Source organism: Amblyomma americanum, chromosome 6 (genome assembly GCF_052857255.1).
Source record: "Amblyomma americanum isolate KBUSLIRL-KWMA chromosome 6, ASM5285725v1, whole genome shotgun sequence".
In the NCBI taxonomy this organism is placed as follows: Eukaryota; Metazoa; Arthropoda; class Arachnida; order Ixodida; family Ixodidae; genus Amblyomma; species Amblyomma americanum.
In genome coordinates, this window is record NC_135502.1 from 61,307,349 (window position 1) to 61,322,814 (window position 15,466).

General features: G+C 44.5%; 1 protein-coding gene across 6 annotated transcripts in view; it reads right to left on the reverse strand.

The window, feature by feature from the left end:
* Nucleotides 1-14,914, reverse strand: part of Cul1 (cullin 1) — a 65,012-nt gene extending 50,098 nt beyond the window's left edge. Inside the window, exons 1-7 of one of the 6 annotated variants that reach the window (XM_077627152.1) lie at nucleotides 14,800-14,914; nucleotides 13,152-13,190; nucleotides 11,683-11,877; nucleotides 9,709-9,871; nucleotides 3,642-3,809; nucleotides 2,041-2,091; nucleotides 1,063-1,153 (exon numbers count right to left, since the gene is read on the reverse strand). In XM_077627152.1, coding sequence (XP_077483278.1) covers nucleotides 1,063-1,153; nucleotides 2,041-2,091; nucleotides 3,642-3,809; nucleotides 9,709-9,871; nucleotides 11,683-11,840 — 631 coding nt within the window. In that variant the 5' untranslated portion in view covers nucleotides 11,841-11,877; nucleotides 13,152-13,190; nucleotides 14,800-14,914. Of the gene's footprint in view, nucleotides 1-1,062; nucleotides 1,154-2,040; nucleotides 2,092-3,641; nucleotides 3,810-9,708; nucleotides 9,872-11,682; nucleotides 11,878-13,094; nucleotides 13,191-13,543; nucleotides 13,895-14,582 lie in introns of those variants that run through there. The other 5 variants (XM_077627156.1, XM_077627154.1, XM_077627153.1 and 2 more) reach the window with 5 other exon arrangements.
* Nucleotides 14,915-15,466: the final 552 nt, after the last annotated feature.

Below are 15,466 nucleotides of genomic sequence, written 5' to 3' on the forward strand. Positions count from 1 at the left end.
CGGCAATTTACCGTCGCCTTCAAGAAAAACATGATTGAGTACGAGGAAGCTCACGGGAACCTGGCGGCACAGCGCGAATTTGGAGTATCCGAAAAGAGCATTCAGTACTGGCGGAGGCAGAAGCTGCGTATTACAACTTGCAGCAACCAGAACAAAACATCATTTCGTGGGCAGACCGTAGTGTATCGAGAATAGGAAGGAAACGTTGCGCTGCGAGCAAGATCGCTGCCTGTGACTGCCGAATGCATCCGCGTGAAAGCGGCAGAGATCGCGCGTGCCTCTAGACTCACGAGGGCGCAATTCAAAGGCTCGCCATCCTGGTTGCGGCGATTCATGAAGAGGAGGGCTTTGCTCTACGGCGCCGTACTTGCCTGTGCCAGAAACAAACACGCGGGCCGATTGGTGCGCAATATTGTTAAAAAATTTGCCGGGTGTACATACAAGCAGCATTTAAATGAAATTAAATACTGTCACCATTGTGCAACCTCTCGAGTCGCATTTGTTTCAAAGTAAGGATGTCTTTCGGTACTTTTCCTATTGAAAAAGATCTTTTTCATTTTTAGAATTGGTTAGTTGGGGGGTCGACCTATATTCCGGTCCGACCTATAGTCCGGTTTTTACGGCAGGTCGACTTACAATCGTGTAAATACGGTAAACAGCTCACCATTAAATCTTGAACAATTTATGCCAAAGGGCAAACTTGCACAATAAAAAAATATCTCAAAAAATGTGCCCTGGATGCAAATCAATGATAGTATTTCTTTGCAAAAGTTGGCTTCCATAAACTTTGATGGTGAGTGTACATCTGAGCAATTTAACCGGAACGCAGGTTTGTTGGATCAGAATTATTTTCTAATGAAATGAAAGAGAAGAATGCACACTACTAACAAAAACTGAGCCACTGAGGGAAGCTTAAAGGGCAATGCTTTATGTTATGGAGGAGGATCAGTGCTTTCTTGGATCACAGAAAGTCGCAACACACTAACTGTAATTCTTTGTTTTTTGTTGTATTTCACAGAAAAAGGAGATGGCAAGGCCACAATGTATCAAGGTGTTTCTTACCGTAACAGAACATCACACCGCTGACCAGCCTAGTGTTGATTGGTTCGCCATTCCGCTCTTTCTCAATCAGCTTTAGCACAGCGTTGGTCACCTGAGACACACAAAACCAACGTTAGCAAAATGGCAAGAAAATAAGGTCATCATCATCAACATCAGCCTTACTACACCCACTGCAGGGCAAAGGCCTCTCCCATGTCTCTCCAATTAACCCTATCCTTTGCCAGCTGCATCCACCCTTTGCCTGCAAACTTCTTAATCTCATCCGCCCACCTAACCTTCTGCCGCCCCCTGCTACGCTTACTTTCTCTTGGAACCCACTCCGTTACCCTTACAGACCAGCGGTTATCCTGCCTTCGCATTACATGCCCTGCCCAAGCCCATTTCTTTCTCTTGATTTCGACCAGGATGTCATTAACCCGTGTTTGTTCCCTCACCCACTCTGCCCGCTTCCGATCTCTTAACGTTACACCTAAACCAACATACGAGGCCAGGAAGGAGATCAGTTAACTGCAGTGTAATGTTTGCCTCCTCAGTGCTTCCTGCACATGATGCCGTGTACTTGATTTGGCAGGAGGCATTCTTGCAGTTGTTGAGTGCCCACATGCAACCACCTCTCAAATTGTTGCCATAACAACTCAGCGAATTAGTAAGTATTATACATACAAAACAGCAAATGGCTGCAAGCTGCCGTTTCCAGGTTTGATGAAAAGTGATGTTCATAAGCTGCACGGCCACCACACTTCTGCATGCCTTGTTTGGCAGATGCGCAGTCATCAAAGAGACGTCTCCCCATTTGCAAGCAGTGTAACATCAAGCGGCATGGCCCAGTAGGCAGAAGTGCCCATTATATTCGTATCCCTACTCATCTGCCCCCAAAACGCTAACTCAGCAGGCTGTGAGAGCACAACGAGCAGTTGCCCTTCAACTTACACAACTGTCACCATCTGCCAAGAGAATACACTCCATGTGGTGCATCACCTGTTTGTGCAGTGGTGAGAAGAAGCAGTCCCTCCAGGACACCAGGGCCAACTGAACAAAAAAAACAAGGAAGGGAATATTAGCATTGCAACAGTGTGCAAAAAAATTCACATAAGAAATATACGTTCAACATCTTGATCAGGGCACAAAATGGCGAAAACACAGCAAGCAAATTAATGGCAGAAAAGAGGCTGGCAGGAGCAAGCAACAAAAAAGGACACCCCCTCACCCAGAGTGGTTTGGGTACGGAGAAAGTGTTAAGCCACCATATTTACATCAATATAACACGAAATTTTTTCCTCAGATCGTCTTATGAACGCATCTCACGCTATAGTATTCGAAGCTAAAGTACGAATACAACACATTTTTTTTTTTTCGCAGCTCTCCAAGACAGCTACAGCGACTCTAACCACCGGGCTTGTGAGCTACTAGGAGAAGCCAATTTACAATAACCTTTGGGCAAAATGCTCAGCACACATGGGCAAAAAGAGTGTGGCTATGAACATGGAAACAGGACAGAGCTGATTGAGAACAAGAATGCCGCCCAACATGTCACAGGCTGTGCTGAGCTCAATGACGTCGCGCTCGTTTCTAAAGTGTTGCGTCTTAAATGCATTGATGTTTTCGCTGCCTTCATATTTTTGCGTGCCCATTCCCCATGTTCTGAGCCTCGGCTATGGTTAGTCTGACCAGTACGAGATCGCGTCACAATCAATGTTTTTTTTTTCTTTTCCTAAGGTCCCAAACTTCTCCCTTACATTATATATATGTAAACACAGTACATTCTACTAAGGTAACAGCGAAGTGCCATGAGCGCACGCGCGCCTAGTTCACGCTGAAATGCCTCCAGGCATCGTCGCCTCAGTACGGAATCTCGCAGGACAAAAGCGTGGCACTTTTATAACGCGTGCGGACAAAAATATTAGTTTCGATAGCAAAAGTAACAGGTGTGCTTATTATGCAGAGTAAAACGAAAATTGCGCCACGGCGACGATTTCGAAATGGCGAAAGACCAAAGCTCAGTCTTTTTTTTTTATACAAACGTTCATGAACTATCCAGTCCAATCTGTCAATGTTCTGGCCTGATGTCAAGACAACTAAGCTTCCGTTTCAGCGAAATTTTTCGCAGGTCACGTGAAGTTTGTTGATGCGGGATTCGACTCTACTGGCACAGTGGTGTAGCAGTTTAGGGATGTGCCAATGCCCTGACAGGTGGCTGCTCACAAACGGTCATCGGCAGGGCTTGCAAGGCTCGGATGACTTGTCCCGAGCTCCCATGAGGCCCATTTTTGCTTTAGGAGGCTGCCTGTCTCTCAACCAATGAGCTATGTGCAGTGCCACGATGCGGAGGTCTCAATAATTTCATTGCCACTTGGCATGGCGAGGGCAGGTTGCCCACAACCTGGTGGGCAGGTGTGACAGGTGGGCCACATGCTTTTTCGTGACACACACGAGTGGATGCCAGCTTTTCTCGTGAATGGGACAATGCTATGTGTTGAAACATCATGAACCTTGAGCGCCTCTCAAGATGCAAGCACCAAGCATCTCTCAGTTTCCCTGCAGTGAAGAAAACGACGGAGAAAGAGAGCGAGTGAACACACCTGGTATATCTCGTAGATGTTCTTCCTGCCCTCGTCGCATTCCCGCTTGACCCAGTGCCGGTTGAGGTACGAGCAGATGCCGTTGAGGACCTTGCTCGAGAACTGGTACTCCTCCCACTCCTTGGTGTAGAAGCGCAAGACATCCTCATCCATCAGGTCAATTCCATCCTGCACACAGATTGTAGGGTCCAACACTGGGGCTCTCCACAAGCACAGCTGTGATGATAAGTTCTCCCCCTCCCCCATGAAGTTAGTAAAGCAACCCAAACAAATGAGAACAGAACCATCATGCTGACAAAGAATAGGCTTATTGTGGTCATATACTATGTCTACCTCAGGAGAATGTGTCAACCAATCTCAACAGTATTCCATTAGCTCATTATGCTGATGACACTCGATGACATTTTCACCAGAAATATTTGCTCAGAAAACCAGAGCTCTTAGGTCATACCAAAGCGAAACTCTGTTCCAAAAAGTAACTAATCCCAGCAGCCGCTCTGCTGGTGCTTACAGATGGTAGCGCCATCTGGAAGTGGCCAATAAAAGCTGTTGCCACGTGGTGCCACTATCTTCTGAAAAGCACTTCTTTTTTCTTCTTTCACCTCTGAATTTATGTCTCAGGCTGTTATACAGTAGAATCTCGTTACAACGAACTTCACGGGACCGCCGAATTTCAATCGTTATTTTGAAATATCGTAGTACCGAAAAACCATTATTTTCATGTCAGTAATGCATCACAAGAACTAAAATTAGGTACCTTTGCTGCAGATTTATGTGTTGGTAAGTAAATAATAAACGATAACGCTGGGCACAGTTTAACTACAATTTATTGCTTGAAAAAGTCTTATCTTCTTCTGGCGAGTAGACGACAAACGCTGCAGGACGAACGTCTCCACATCCTCGACCTTCCTGTGCACGTCATCGGGGACATCTTTGCAGCGCCCGAGGAATGATCGGGTCTTCTCTAGAAAGACTAGGACATCCGAGCTGGAAACAATCTCTTCCTCTTCGTGCGCTGATCCAGTGTTGGCATCGTCTTGCTCACGCACTTGATTCACGATGTCTTCGGTGGTGAGCTCCGCGGATGTAGCCGCCGCGCTGTCGCTATCCACATAATTCGAAAGTCGCTGTCCACGGTAGTTGCCCAGCCGCAGACGTTTTCTTGAGGGAGCCAGCTGCGACACTCGATGTAGTTTTACGATCTTGTCCCGATCTTGGAACATCGTTGCTATTGTTGACGGTGTAATGCCAAGCTCCCTGCACAAGTCCGCTTGCTTTTTTCCAGCAGCTGCGACAGAATGTCCGCTTTTTCTTTAAGCGAAAACTGGCGTCGCTTCTTTTTAACGCGGGGGCCAGGAGAACTCATTGACAGCAAAGCTAATGCACAACACAATCACAGCGCCGATAACTTCGCAGATCCTAACGTTCGCTGTCGACGTGGTGACACTGCGCTGAATAGGCTTAAGACTGCTGCGCAGTACGTATGTGACCACACGCTGGGTGGATGATAATGGCCTTACCCTTTGTATCGGGCGGCAGCTCGCGCCGCCTCGCGTGATGGCGATACCGCTGGGGCTGTATCCGTTGCAACGAGTTCCCCAGCGCATAGCTGATGCTTCGGATGATGATGACAGGCGTCAGCTTCAGGGATTTGGTACGGAACTTCGTAATAACGAAGCGTTTTGCGACGAATGCGAGATTAAATTACATACGTTATTCTGAAATATTCGGTAATTTGAAATTCGTAGTACTGAAAGTTTTTTACATTGAAAGTATAGGCATTTTGGCGGGGATTTTAAAAAAATTCGTAAATCTGAAAATTTCGTTAATCTGATGTTCGTAGTAACGAGATTTTACTGTAGCTACGGATTTTTGTAAATACATCTGATTTCCTGATTTTACTGCCAGGCAGTTGTGCGTTTATCAACAATCTCTAAGTATGTAAGGTGAACCCAGCTTATGTTATTGCGGGTGGGTGGCGCAGCAATCCGCAATCACTCGAACTTTGGCCACCTCGTACCTCTACTTTTTGATACATGGACCCTATGGGAAGTTTCACAACTGGTAATATCAAAGAGCTCTGCAAAAAACCACTTGAACTCTCTGGTTTGTGGGAGAAATGCTATTCAAGTAAATCGTATATATTACTAGTTGTCAAAGGACACACCTCAGCAGCTGTTGAAGTGCTGTCTTGCAGATAACAAAAAAAACACTCGCTGCGAAAAAACTATAAAGCCCACAGACAAGAACGACTACCATAAAACCAGATGAAATGTTCTTTGTCTGGTCATTCCTTTGTACCGTTTTTTTTTTACAACCAAACTGGCACAGTTTTTCTTTAAAATGAGCAACGAGCAACAAACTATCTCCTGTTTTTGCCCTATTCAGATTTAAGAGTTTTAAATCTTTGTACTAAGCGAAAAACCTTCCAGAGGCATTGACAATGCAATTTTCAATACAAAAAATTACAAAATGAACCCTTAAAAAAAAAACATCTTTTTTTACATGGTAAGGAAAAGCTATCAAATGAAATATTTGTGCCAGAAATAAAAGGGCAATGGAGTGCTAGAAGAGCACTGAAGCGACCAATAACTGAATTCTGAGGACTTTTTTTTTCCAGGGGGGGGGGTTCAACAAAAAGCTTGAGTGCCCAGGGTGCCCGATCCTTCAGCGATTTTATAAGAAATGAAGAAGAGTAGCTCTGCAGAGAATTTCTAAATCAGTGGGCACTCTAGCCTTTGTGTATCCAAATGTTGGAAACCGTGGTAGCCGTGCATGATAGCGATTGCACAAAGTGACGAAACCAAGAAATATGGTCCCAGCTACCAGGAAGTAATTAGTTTTAATGTAGCATAGTGCTCACTAGCATTTCGTCACAAAAAGCCATTACGGCACACTAATGTACATCCTGCCAATGAGTTTGAATGGACAATTTTTGTGGATGAAATACAGGACTCTAAGGCGGTTTTAACAACTCAGCATATTAGCATACTTCAACTTGGCACTGCTGAGAGAGCACTACTTTTCAACCAATACTTTTATTTTTTTTTTTGCGCCAACAGTTGCCCTGATCAATGAGAGTGCTAACCACAATAAAATATAATGAACACTTTTGAAAGAAACACTACGCATTTAACATGTGCCACTAGTGTCGCCAATACTGCATTTTTGTCTAATGTTGATGAATTCTTCCTGCTCTTTCATATACTTATTTCTCCTACAATAATTCCCTCTTGGGCACTGTAAGTGCCTTCAATAAACCGCATTTTACCGAGATTTGGCTATGCTGTAGGATACTTTTTTTTTAGTTTTAGGGGGGTTTAACGGCGCAAAGCGACTCAGGCTATGAGGGACGCCGTAGTGAAGGGCTCCGGAAATTTCGACCGCCTGGGGTTCTTTAACGTGGACTGACATCGCACAGTACACGGGCCTCTAGAATTTCGCCTGCATCGAAATCCGACCGCCGCGGCCGGGATCGAACCCGCGTCTTTCGGGCCAGCAGCTGAGCGCCTTAACCACTCAGCCACCGCGGCGGCTGCTGTAGGATACTGATAATGATAATATTGAAATTTAACTGCAGAACACCACTGCACCCTGTTTCATGCAAATTTCAATACTAAATTAGCACTACCAATCCTTCTTTTAGAGTTCCCAATTCTGTCAGTATGAGGCAAGGCCTTTTCATTTCCACCATAGTCTCATACATTTCCCTCCCTTGTCGATCCCTTCCAAGTCATCAAGGTGATTACAATGAAGCAGACCATTAACATAGAGCTGCAGCTGGTTTTCATTTAATACACAAAACAGATTCAAGAAGAAATATCTGAGTGAAAACAAATAGCGCACGCAAAAATGAATTCTTACATGTCTGCAAAAGCATTACTGGTTTAAGCATGCTGAAAGTGCAAAGCAGTGTGCTTCTGCTGACTGCCATGTTGGCTGAACTAAGCTCTACCAGAATTAAAAAGTTTTACTGCCATTTGTGCTATGTTGCTGCCGAAACGTCAAAGCCTTAAGCAATCCTCTTTCTTTGCACATGAGGATAACTTTGCATCGACTATGAAAATTTTTTTTGTACTGCGTACATAGCTAAAATGTTCAGCTGGTGCATCTGAGTGTTTTAGCTCAGAAAAAGTTCACGCAGGAAAAGGCTACCTGAGCAGTGATTCTCATGAATGCTCGGCCAGGACTAGAGCGTAATTTGTTACCTGAGAATTTCCTGAATTATCATTATTGTGACTTGCAAGTGTAAAAGCCGACAAAAGACAACAAGCGAATTGTCGTCCGTGTTGCTACAAAAACTGGTAATTATAATTATAAAAGCCGTTATATGGGCCAGACTATTTCAGTCAGAAAAAAAATAACACTTCACTTACGCATACAGTTTCTTTCAATCAAAATCACTGCACCCTACTGCAACATTTTTAAACACATATCTTGAATGCGAATATTTTTTATCACCTTTTCAGCACGGTTTCTGGAAAGGTATCTCAACTGTCATCGAACTACTGGAGCTATTACACGACATCTCCTTTAGCACTGATAACCAGAAGCAAATCAACCTCATCTTCCTAGATTTTCTTTAAAGCTATCGATAGCATTTCTGATGTAAAACTAACGAAGAAATTAAGATCCACATTCGATAACTTATTGTAGATTGGATTCATGACTACCTAACAAACCTGTATTAGTTCGCACAAGTTTGCACAGCAAGAACTCACCAACAGTCCCTGCTAGCTCAGGAGCACCGCAAGGTTGCACATTGACGCCACTGCTATTTATGACCTATATATTGACCTTTCTGGACAAATATTCCTGTAAATATCAGGCTTTTCACCGATGGCTGCAATGTTTATAGTGAAATTAAATAATCCGAAGATCACATCAACTTAAATAATACAGTTGAAATGGCCAAAGGTGTACAGAATCGCAAATGACTAAATGTTAGCAAATACGTTTTCCTACCAATACCAAGACAAAAAAAAGCCTAAATTTTCCTTACAGCATAAATAATACTCTACTAACCCCATCAGTGAACATAAATATCTTAACTTGATATTGACGCATAACTTCAGATGGGACTCTCAAGTAAATTGCATCACAGCAGCCGCTACACAAAAGTTAATTTCCTTAGACAATGTTTACGAGTTACACCATCCGAAACCAAAATGCTAGCTTACAATGTCTTCATAAGATCAACAACAAAATATGTTAAGTGTGGTATGGTTACCTGCAACTAAACACAACAAACTGAAAGAAATATAAAGGTAGGCAATAAGGCATATTTGTAACAAATATGAAATGACTGACATGCTAATTCAGCTAGTATTAAAGAAAGCTGGTTTGCTGAGCCTGGGAAAACGAGCCGTACTCACACACCTAATAGTTTTGCACCAGCTTGTGCATCACCATTTTAATATAGACATAAGACCCTACCACCATTAACACTCTTGACTTTGAATGAATTTTCATGTCACTCTGATTGCTTTAAAAACACATTTTTTCCGACTGCAAATAGGGTGTGGAACAGCTTAGAATCATGAATTACACACACACGGTTCTACACTGGCTGAATTTGTTAAACAAGTACAGAATTTCTTGCACAAAAATGCTTGAATTTAAAGTCCACAATGTCCTCATCAGAGCGCACTAACAACTTGAAAATGGTACAACACTGTTATTTCATATTACACAATTTATGCACTTTTTATTGATATGTCTGCAATCTAACCTTTTACTGGCGTGTATCAGCAATTTCACTGAGTCATTACTGATGTTTTATTTGTTATCAGACACAATGTTTCACTGTGGTTATTAACGTACACTGGAATGTTACCTTCTTCGCTTATATCTTACTGAATTTCTCCTTTGCTTACAAATCACTGTTCATGCTGCTAAACATTCCTCCCAACAATGTCTAACTTTTTCTGTGTCCCATATGTAAAAATTACCACATGGGATTGACAGTATTTATAATTAAATAAACAGGTACATCAGTCGCTGCTTCACTGCAGCAGATGACCTCTTCCAATGGGAATCTATAGATAAAAACGGAGCAAATACTCACTCTGAGTAGGGTGACAAGGTAGTTCTTCAGGAACTCCTTCAGCCGCTTGTACAGCTCATATCCTACAAACTGGGCCCCGCCAACGGGTTGGTTTTTCTTGGCCTTTGCCGTTGGTGTTCGCGAGCCTCCTTGGTGTACACTGGTGCAGTAGTCGTAGACATGGCTGAGCAACATCCCATCGGTCAAGGAACACAGGGCACACTCACACAAAAAAAAACGCACAAGGTCGCCAAACATAACTGGGCACTGGAATACTCTTCACAGCTCATTCTTAGTTCTTTTCCCTTGCTTCCCATCCTCTGCGGCATCTGCTGCAACAGGGTGGTAGCTTTTGCTTCCTCACTGAACATAAAGCTTCACCACTGGTTGAACAAGAGGGAAGAAGAGAAAGTTCAGATTACAACATTGAAAACAAGCATAAAGATGACATGATTGCATGAGACTGTCCCAGCATTAAGCATTACAGTTGAACCCGGATATATCGAACCCGCATATTTCGAATTATTGGCTATATCGAACACAAAGATTATCCCCTTGAAAATACTATGTAAAAGTATAGGCCAGTTGCATAGTATATCGAACTCCATTTTCGCTGGCCATTCGATATTATGAATGCCACGCCGGGCCCCTGGGAGGTGCACTTTCCCCAAAGACACATCTCCAGCAGCATGAGCGGCCCGGAGGCGAGCCATGCTTCCTCTGGAAAGAGAGAAAACCGGTCGTCAGTGAGGGCAGCGCCGCCTCAGTGATGAGGGAGACGAGAGAACTGGAAGGAGCCAGGCGGTGATGCGCCCGCAGCGCCCCAAGACTGGCACAACTAGCACCAACGGAGCATTTCCACTGAGTTTTCTCCCTCTCTCTCCTTCATTTCCCTTTGTGCCTTAGTCATTCCTTCGCTGACTCCTCGACCAATGCCGGTCGACTGCATCGGCCAGTGCAGGGCCTGTCGAATTTTTCTTGTGCGTGTCTGTTTCAACACGCTGGCTGTAGCATGCGTGACTTCTGTCATCTAGTGAGCTATGGCATCTACGGATGTAAAAAAGAGAAATAATTGGACTTTGCAACAAAGCTTGAAGTGATCCGGTATGTCGAGAATGGCGAAAAGAAGTCCTCCGTGGCAAACGCATTCGGCATTCTGTGGAGCACTCAGGTACGCTGTTAAACAAGCAGGAGATCACGCTCAAAGCAGGTGAGCAAAGTCGCTCGAAAGCAGGTCGTGCGTGCCCTGCTTCTTTCGACAGAACTGAGAAGGCGGTGTATGCGTAGTTTCTCGAAGTCTGAACGAAAAACATCCCTGTGGATGGCCCCAAGTTAATGGAGAAGGCCAAATGGTTTGCCACGACTCTTGGCGAAGAGAACTTTTGTGGTGGCACCAGGTAGCTGCAACAGTTTAAAAACCGCCACTCTGGACAACTATATTCAAGAAGAGATGCACCCGTGCACAGCCACTTAACTGGCATCAGCGTTCAGCCTCGTTTGCCGTTGTTGCGGTGAAATGGAAGGTACCAAACTGTCGCACCTGGGCAGTCTCGAGAAGATCAGGACTAGTGTTCTCAACTTCATTAATCAGCGCAAAAAGCAGTCGAAAATTAGCTGTTTTTTTCCGTGAAATAAAGTGCTTTCAAGTTGCGTGCCCAGACATTGCGGTTATAACTCTTGCGATCGGTAAGCCACAATTTGTCATGACCTTGAGTGCTGGTTAAGCCTCTATCTGTATACCGAACTTTCGCTATATCGAACTATTTTCCAATCCCCTTAGAATTCGATATATCCAGGTTCAACTGTATACAGTAACTCTCCAACTCATGCAGCACATCAACAATGCCAGGGCAGCTGGGGAGGAAAGTGCCAGAAACAAAAAGAAAACTGCTTTGCCAAAAGACGAGTCTGGGAATGCCTGCCGCAAACAAGGCACAACGATATGGCCTTCCAAAACACAGCACGAGCAACGACAGACAAGACATGAAAGGATACGTGTACAACTGCATGTATCGAGTCTTGGACATGTTGTCCTGTTTGTTGGTGTAGACCTGCTCGATGCCCTCGCGCAGATCGCCCCATATCTGGTCCAGGTCGATCTGCTTCAGCCCATGGCTGTTCTGGGCCCGCACAGACTGGCTGCTGGATGCCATGCTGACCGGCTCTGGCCCACCCCTCTAGTCGGCTCTCCTGCAGGCATGGCGGCAGCATGCATCACTCATTCAGCACCAAAAAGTATGGGGAAATGCACAGTCCAATCTACCAGCAAACATGGGTTACTTTGTTCTGTCTGTCACAACTGCCACTGGACAAGCAAAAGAACATGACAGCTGGGAAAGCTCGGAGTGTGTTGCCTTCCATCATGGCACCAGAAGCCTCCCTATAATGTTTTTACTTCAGTGGATAATTCAGACCAACAGAGCTTCTGTCAGGCCATACTCCTACACTGGCTTTGCTCGAATAAACAGCAATAGAAACTGATAGCGCACAGTAAACAATGGCCTCATAATGTTTCCAGCACCACCTATACCAGCAACAAATCATGTATGTGCTAATACCCAGCCATAATTACCTGCTGAATACCCAGAATTACTATTTTCAGAAGCTAAAGAGAAGAACGCGCATGGATGTCCCGTCACTGGTTTCGTTACACAAAGAGCCATAACTTTGGCTTCACAGGTGCTCGCAAGAGCAAAAATTGTTTAACCATCTTGACGTACAACACACTGCATCACCTGGCTGCATGTAAAATTCCAACAGAGGTATAAGGGCTTGCTAACATGCAGAACTGTTGTGCAAGCAAATTAAATATTCCCACCACAAGAGGTTAAAGAAGGCGGAAGTAGTACACGGAGCTACACGCCTTGAAACTGCACACCGGCTGAGAGAGACACCATAACGGAGGGTTCGAGATCAAGTTCATGACGCCTGGGGTTAATTCACACTGACCACGAACAACCCACAGCTGCTTTTACTTTTCACCCCTCACCCCTTTCAAAATGAGACTGCAGCAGGCAGAATTCAATCCTGAAATCCCATAATCAGCAGCACAACCCTTCAGCCACTATGCCCCTACGGCAGGCAAGAAAAAATTTGGCTGAAGACGGCTTGCAAATTTAGCCATCACAATTCTATCATTCCACACTGACAAGCTAAGACTTTCTTTCCTTTCTGTAGATTTGGCGTCAGAGCCGATGTGCTAATCTTAAAATTATAACCTTCACAATGAAGTGTGACAGCTGTGCAGCAACAGCTTATGAAATCAGCCCTATCAGCTGGGTCCAATAGTCATAACTCATGGCACAACAATTGCGAGAAGGCCTTCATCACTGATAAACAGCACTTTTGGTAAGCACATAAGTGTAACGAGCTGAGGGAAGAGAAATTAGGGCATCTAAATTATGCACCTTGTTCTTCTCAAGCAAAGCAAAGCATGCTTAGCGGAAATGTTGTCGGCACATTACCTCTCAGGTGCAGTGGTGCTGGTCATGGATGCGAAGAATCTGGAATGCAAATTGAAATAAAAATTCATACTATATTGTCATGCCACCAGTACAGCCAACATTGCGGTGAACAGTACAAGGACCACAGTAAACAAACAAAGCAATTACAGAAGACTACTAGAATACTATGTCCGTACCAGTGAATTACTGTATCCTGGTTTCTAATTTCATAACGTAGGCTAGAGAACAACTGAAATCATAGATTTAAGTCTCATTTTTATCCCACCTTAATGTGTTTCTCCAATTCTAAAAATCCACACCATTGATGTCTCTAACAATCAGTGCCATCCACACACACCAGAGCAGATCAGAATATTAACCATTTTTGGATATTGCATTGCACAAGTAATTACCTGATGTAATAGTTACTATGAGGTCTCCAACATCCCTAACGAACATTACGCAACAAAAATGGCCAAATGAAGCCCACAGCGTTACAACTACCAAGTGACCCTTCCCGACGCAACGCCAACAGTTTCTGCGGAAGGGCACACTATGTGCACAGACGAAACGAACACGATTGCTGTAAATGCCACGCGGTGCTCGACGCGAAAGCCGCCTGCAGATAAGCTTAGTTGGTATCGACTGCGGTATCAAATTATTTCAATGAAACAAAGCTCAAAATAACAGTCGGGACGCTGCATCCGCACAACAAAGCAACTGCACAAACTACGCCTGACAGCAGAGCTGATCAACAAAACACCACTTCAATTATGATTCGTTGTTGTGAAGTGCGTCGCAAAAACATGTGCCGCCCATGGCCCGGCCGTCTGCTCGTCGGCGTCGGTCAATTCACGCGCCGTATAAACACGAGCGAGGATATGCGAAAACGGCAAAAGACTGGTCGGCTTAGCGGGATGTAACGCTTTTGGGCTGACCCTTCGCGGTCAGCGGTCAAATCTAGGCCACTTCCACAGTTGTCGCGTAACACGGTCATTGTTTGCGCCGACGCGGAGACAGGCCTCGGCTCTGGCGGTTACGAGGGCGAAGCAACGGCAAACAGAATACTGATACAGGCTGCTGTTACAAACAACGGATGAACACTACATGATCGAGAGCAGAGTTATGGATTTCGACGCGCCAAGGAAGGTCACTGCACCACAAAATCACCGCTGCGCCGAACCTTTAAAACAGGTTTCAGAAACCGTGCAATCCACGTGAACGTGACTCATCCCGCGTTAAACTCGACGAATGATATTAAGCGCGCCTGAACAGCATAGGTGTTTCTCCGCGTCTAGCACCTGTAAAATGACCACACGAATCTTCAGCGCCTTTATGAGACATCGAGCAGGATTAGCGTTCCAATGATCCCGCATGCGGTACAAGCCAGCAAAATAAATAGAGAAAATTCGGGACACGCAGTAGCAGTATCAATTTCAAAGGACTTCCCACCTTGCCGGAGACTCTCTGGCTTCATTCTAAGCAATTTTGAACGAAATATGTGCTCCACTGGGTCCACTCACTTTTGACAACAGCCTTGCGCACAGCAAAAATGGCGGATGGATTTTTTTTGTGCAAGTAACTGCTGACTGATCGTGAAACAAGCCCGCAACTTCTATACTGCGAGAACAAGCGTTAAATTGTCGGAATTTTAAAAAACAATACTCACGAGACGGCATAAACTCAATTCCACAGATAAACACAAGACGAACGTTCGCATCTACTGCACAAAAATTTTACTTCCTACGTTCTGTCCGACCCCTGTCGGAGAGCGGAGGCACCTGTCACAATGCAAAACCGTCGTGACTTAAGCGTTAAAGTACTAAAAAGGTCATTTGCAAAACGCAGTAACCATGTTGGTACAAAGGTATTATATAAACTTTTTGCACGAAATAAACTAGTAAAGTGTCGTGCTATATTAAACAAAACTCAGTTTTGAAGTAAAAGAGTTGCACTTTGCACACAGTCCCTGCGACACAGCCATGGACGCAGCTCAAGCACAGAAAGCATGTGGTCTTTGGTTTCTTATGCTGATAGCACAAAAAATGGCGTTTCCTTAACGCCCAAGGACATCGCCATAATTATAATATATAATATTTTAATCTGGTCTAGAAATGTTCGCTTCGGGTTGATGGTATCATATCGTAATGTGGCGGCGATTCTCGGCAGCGATAACGAGGTGGCAACCACGATGACTACATTTTGCACTGCTTTTCTGATTGGTTGAACCCGTTGGCGTCCAGTTCGAAATCTGATGAAAAAAAAAAAAGGTTAAAGCATGCACTGCGATTCGATTCGCAATTCGAATCACACCAATGCGAAAAAAACTAACTGAA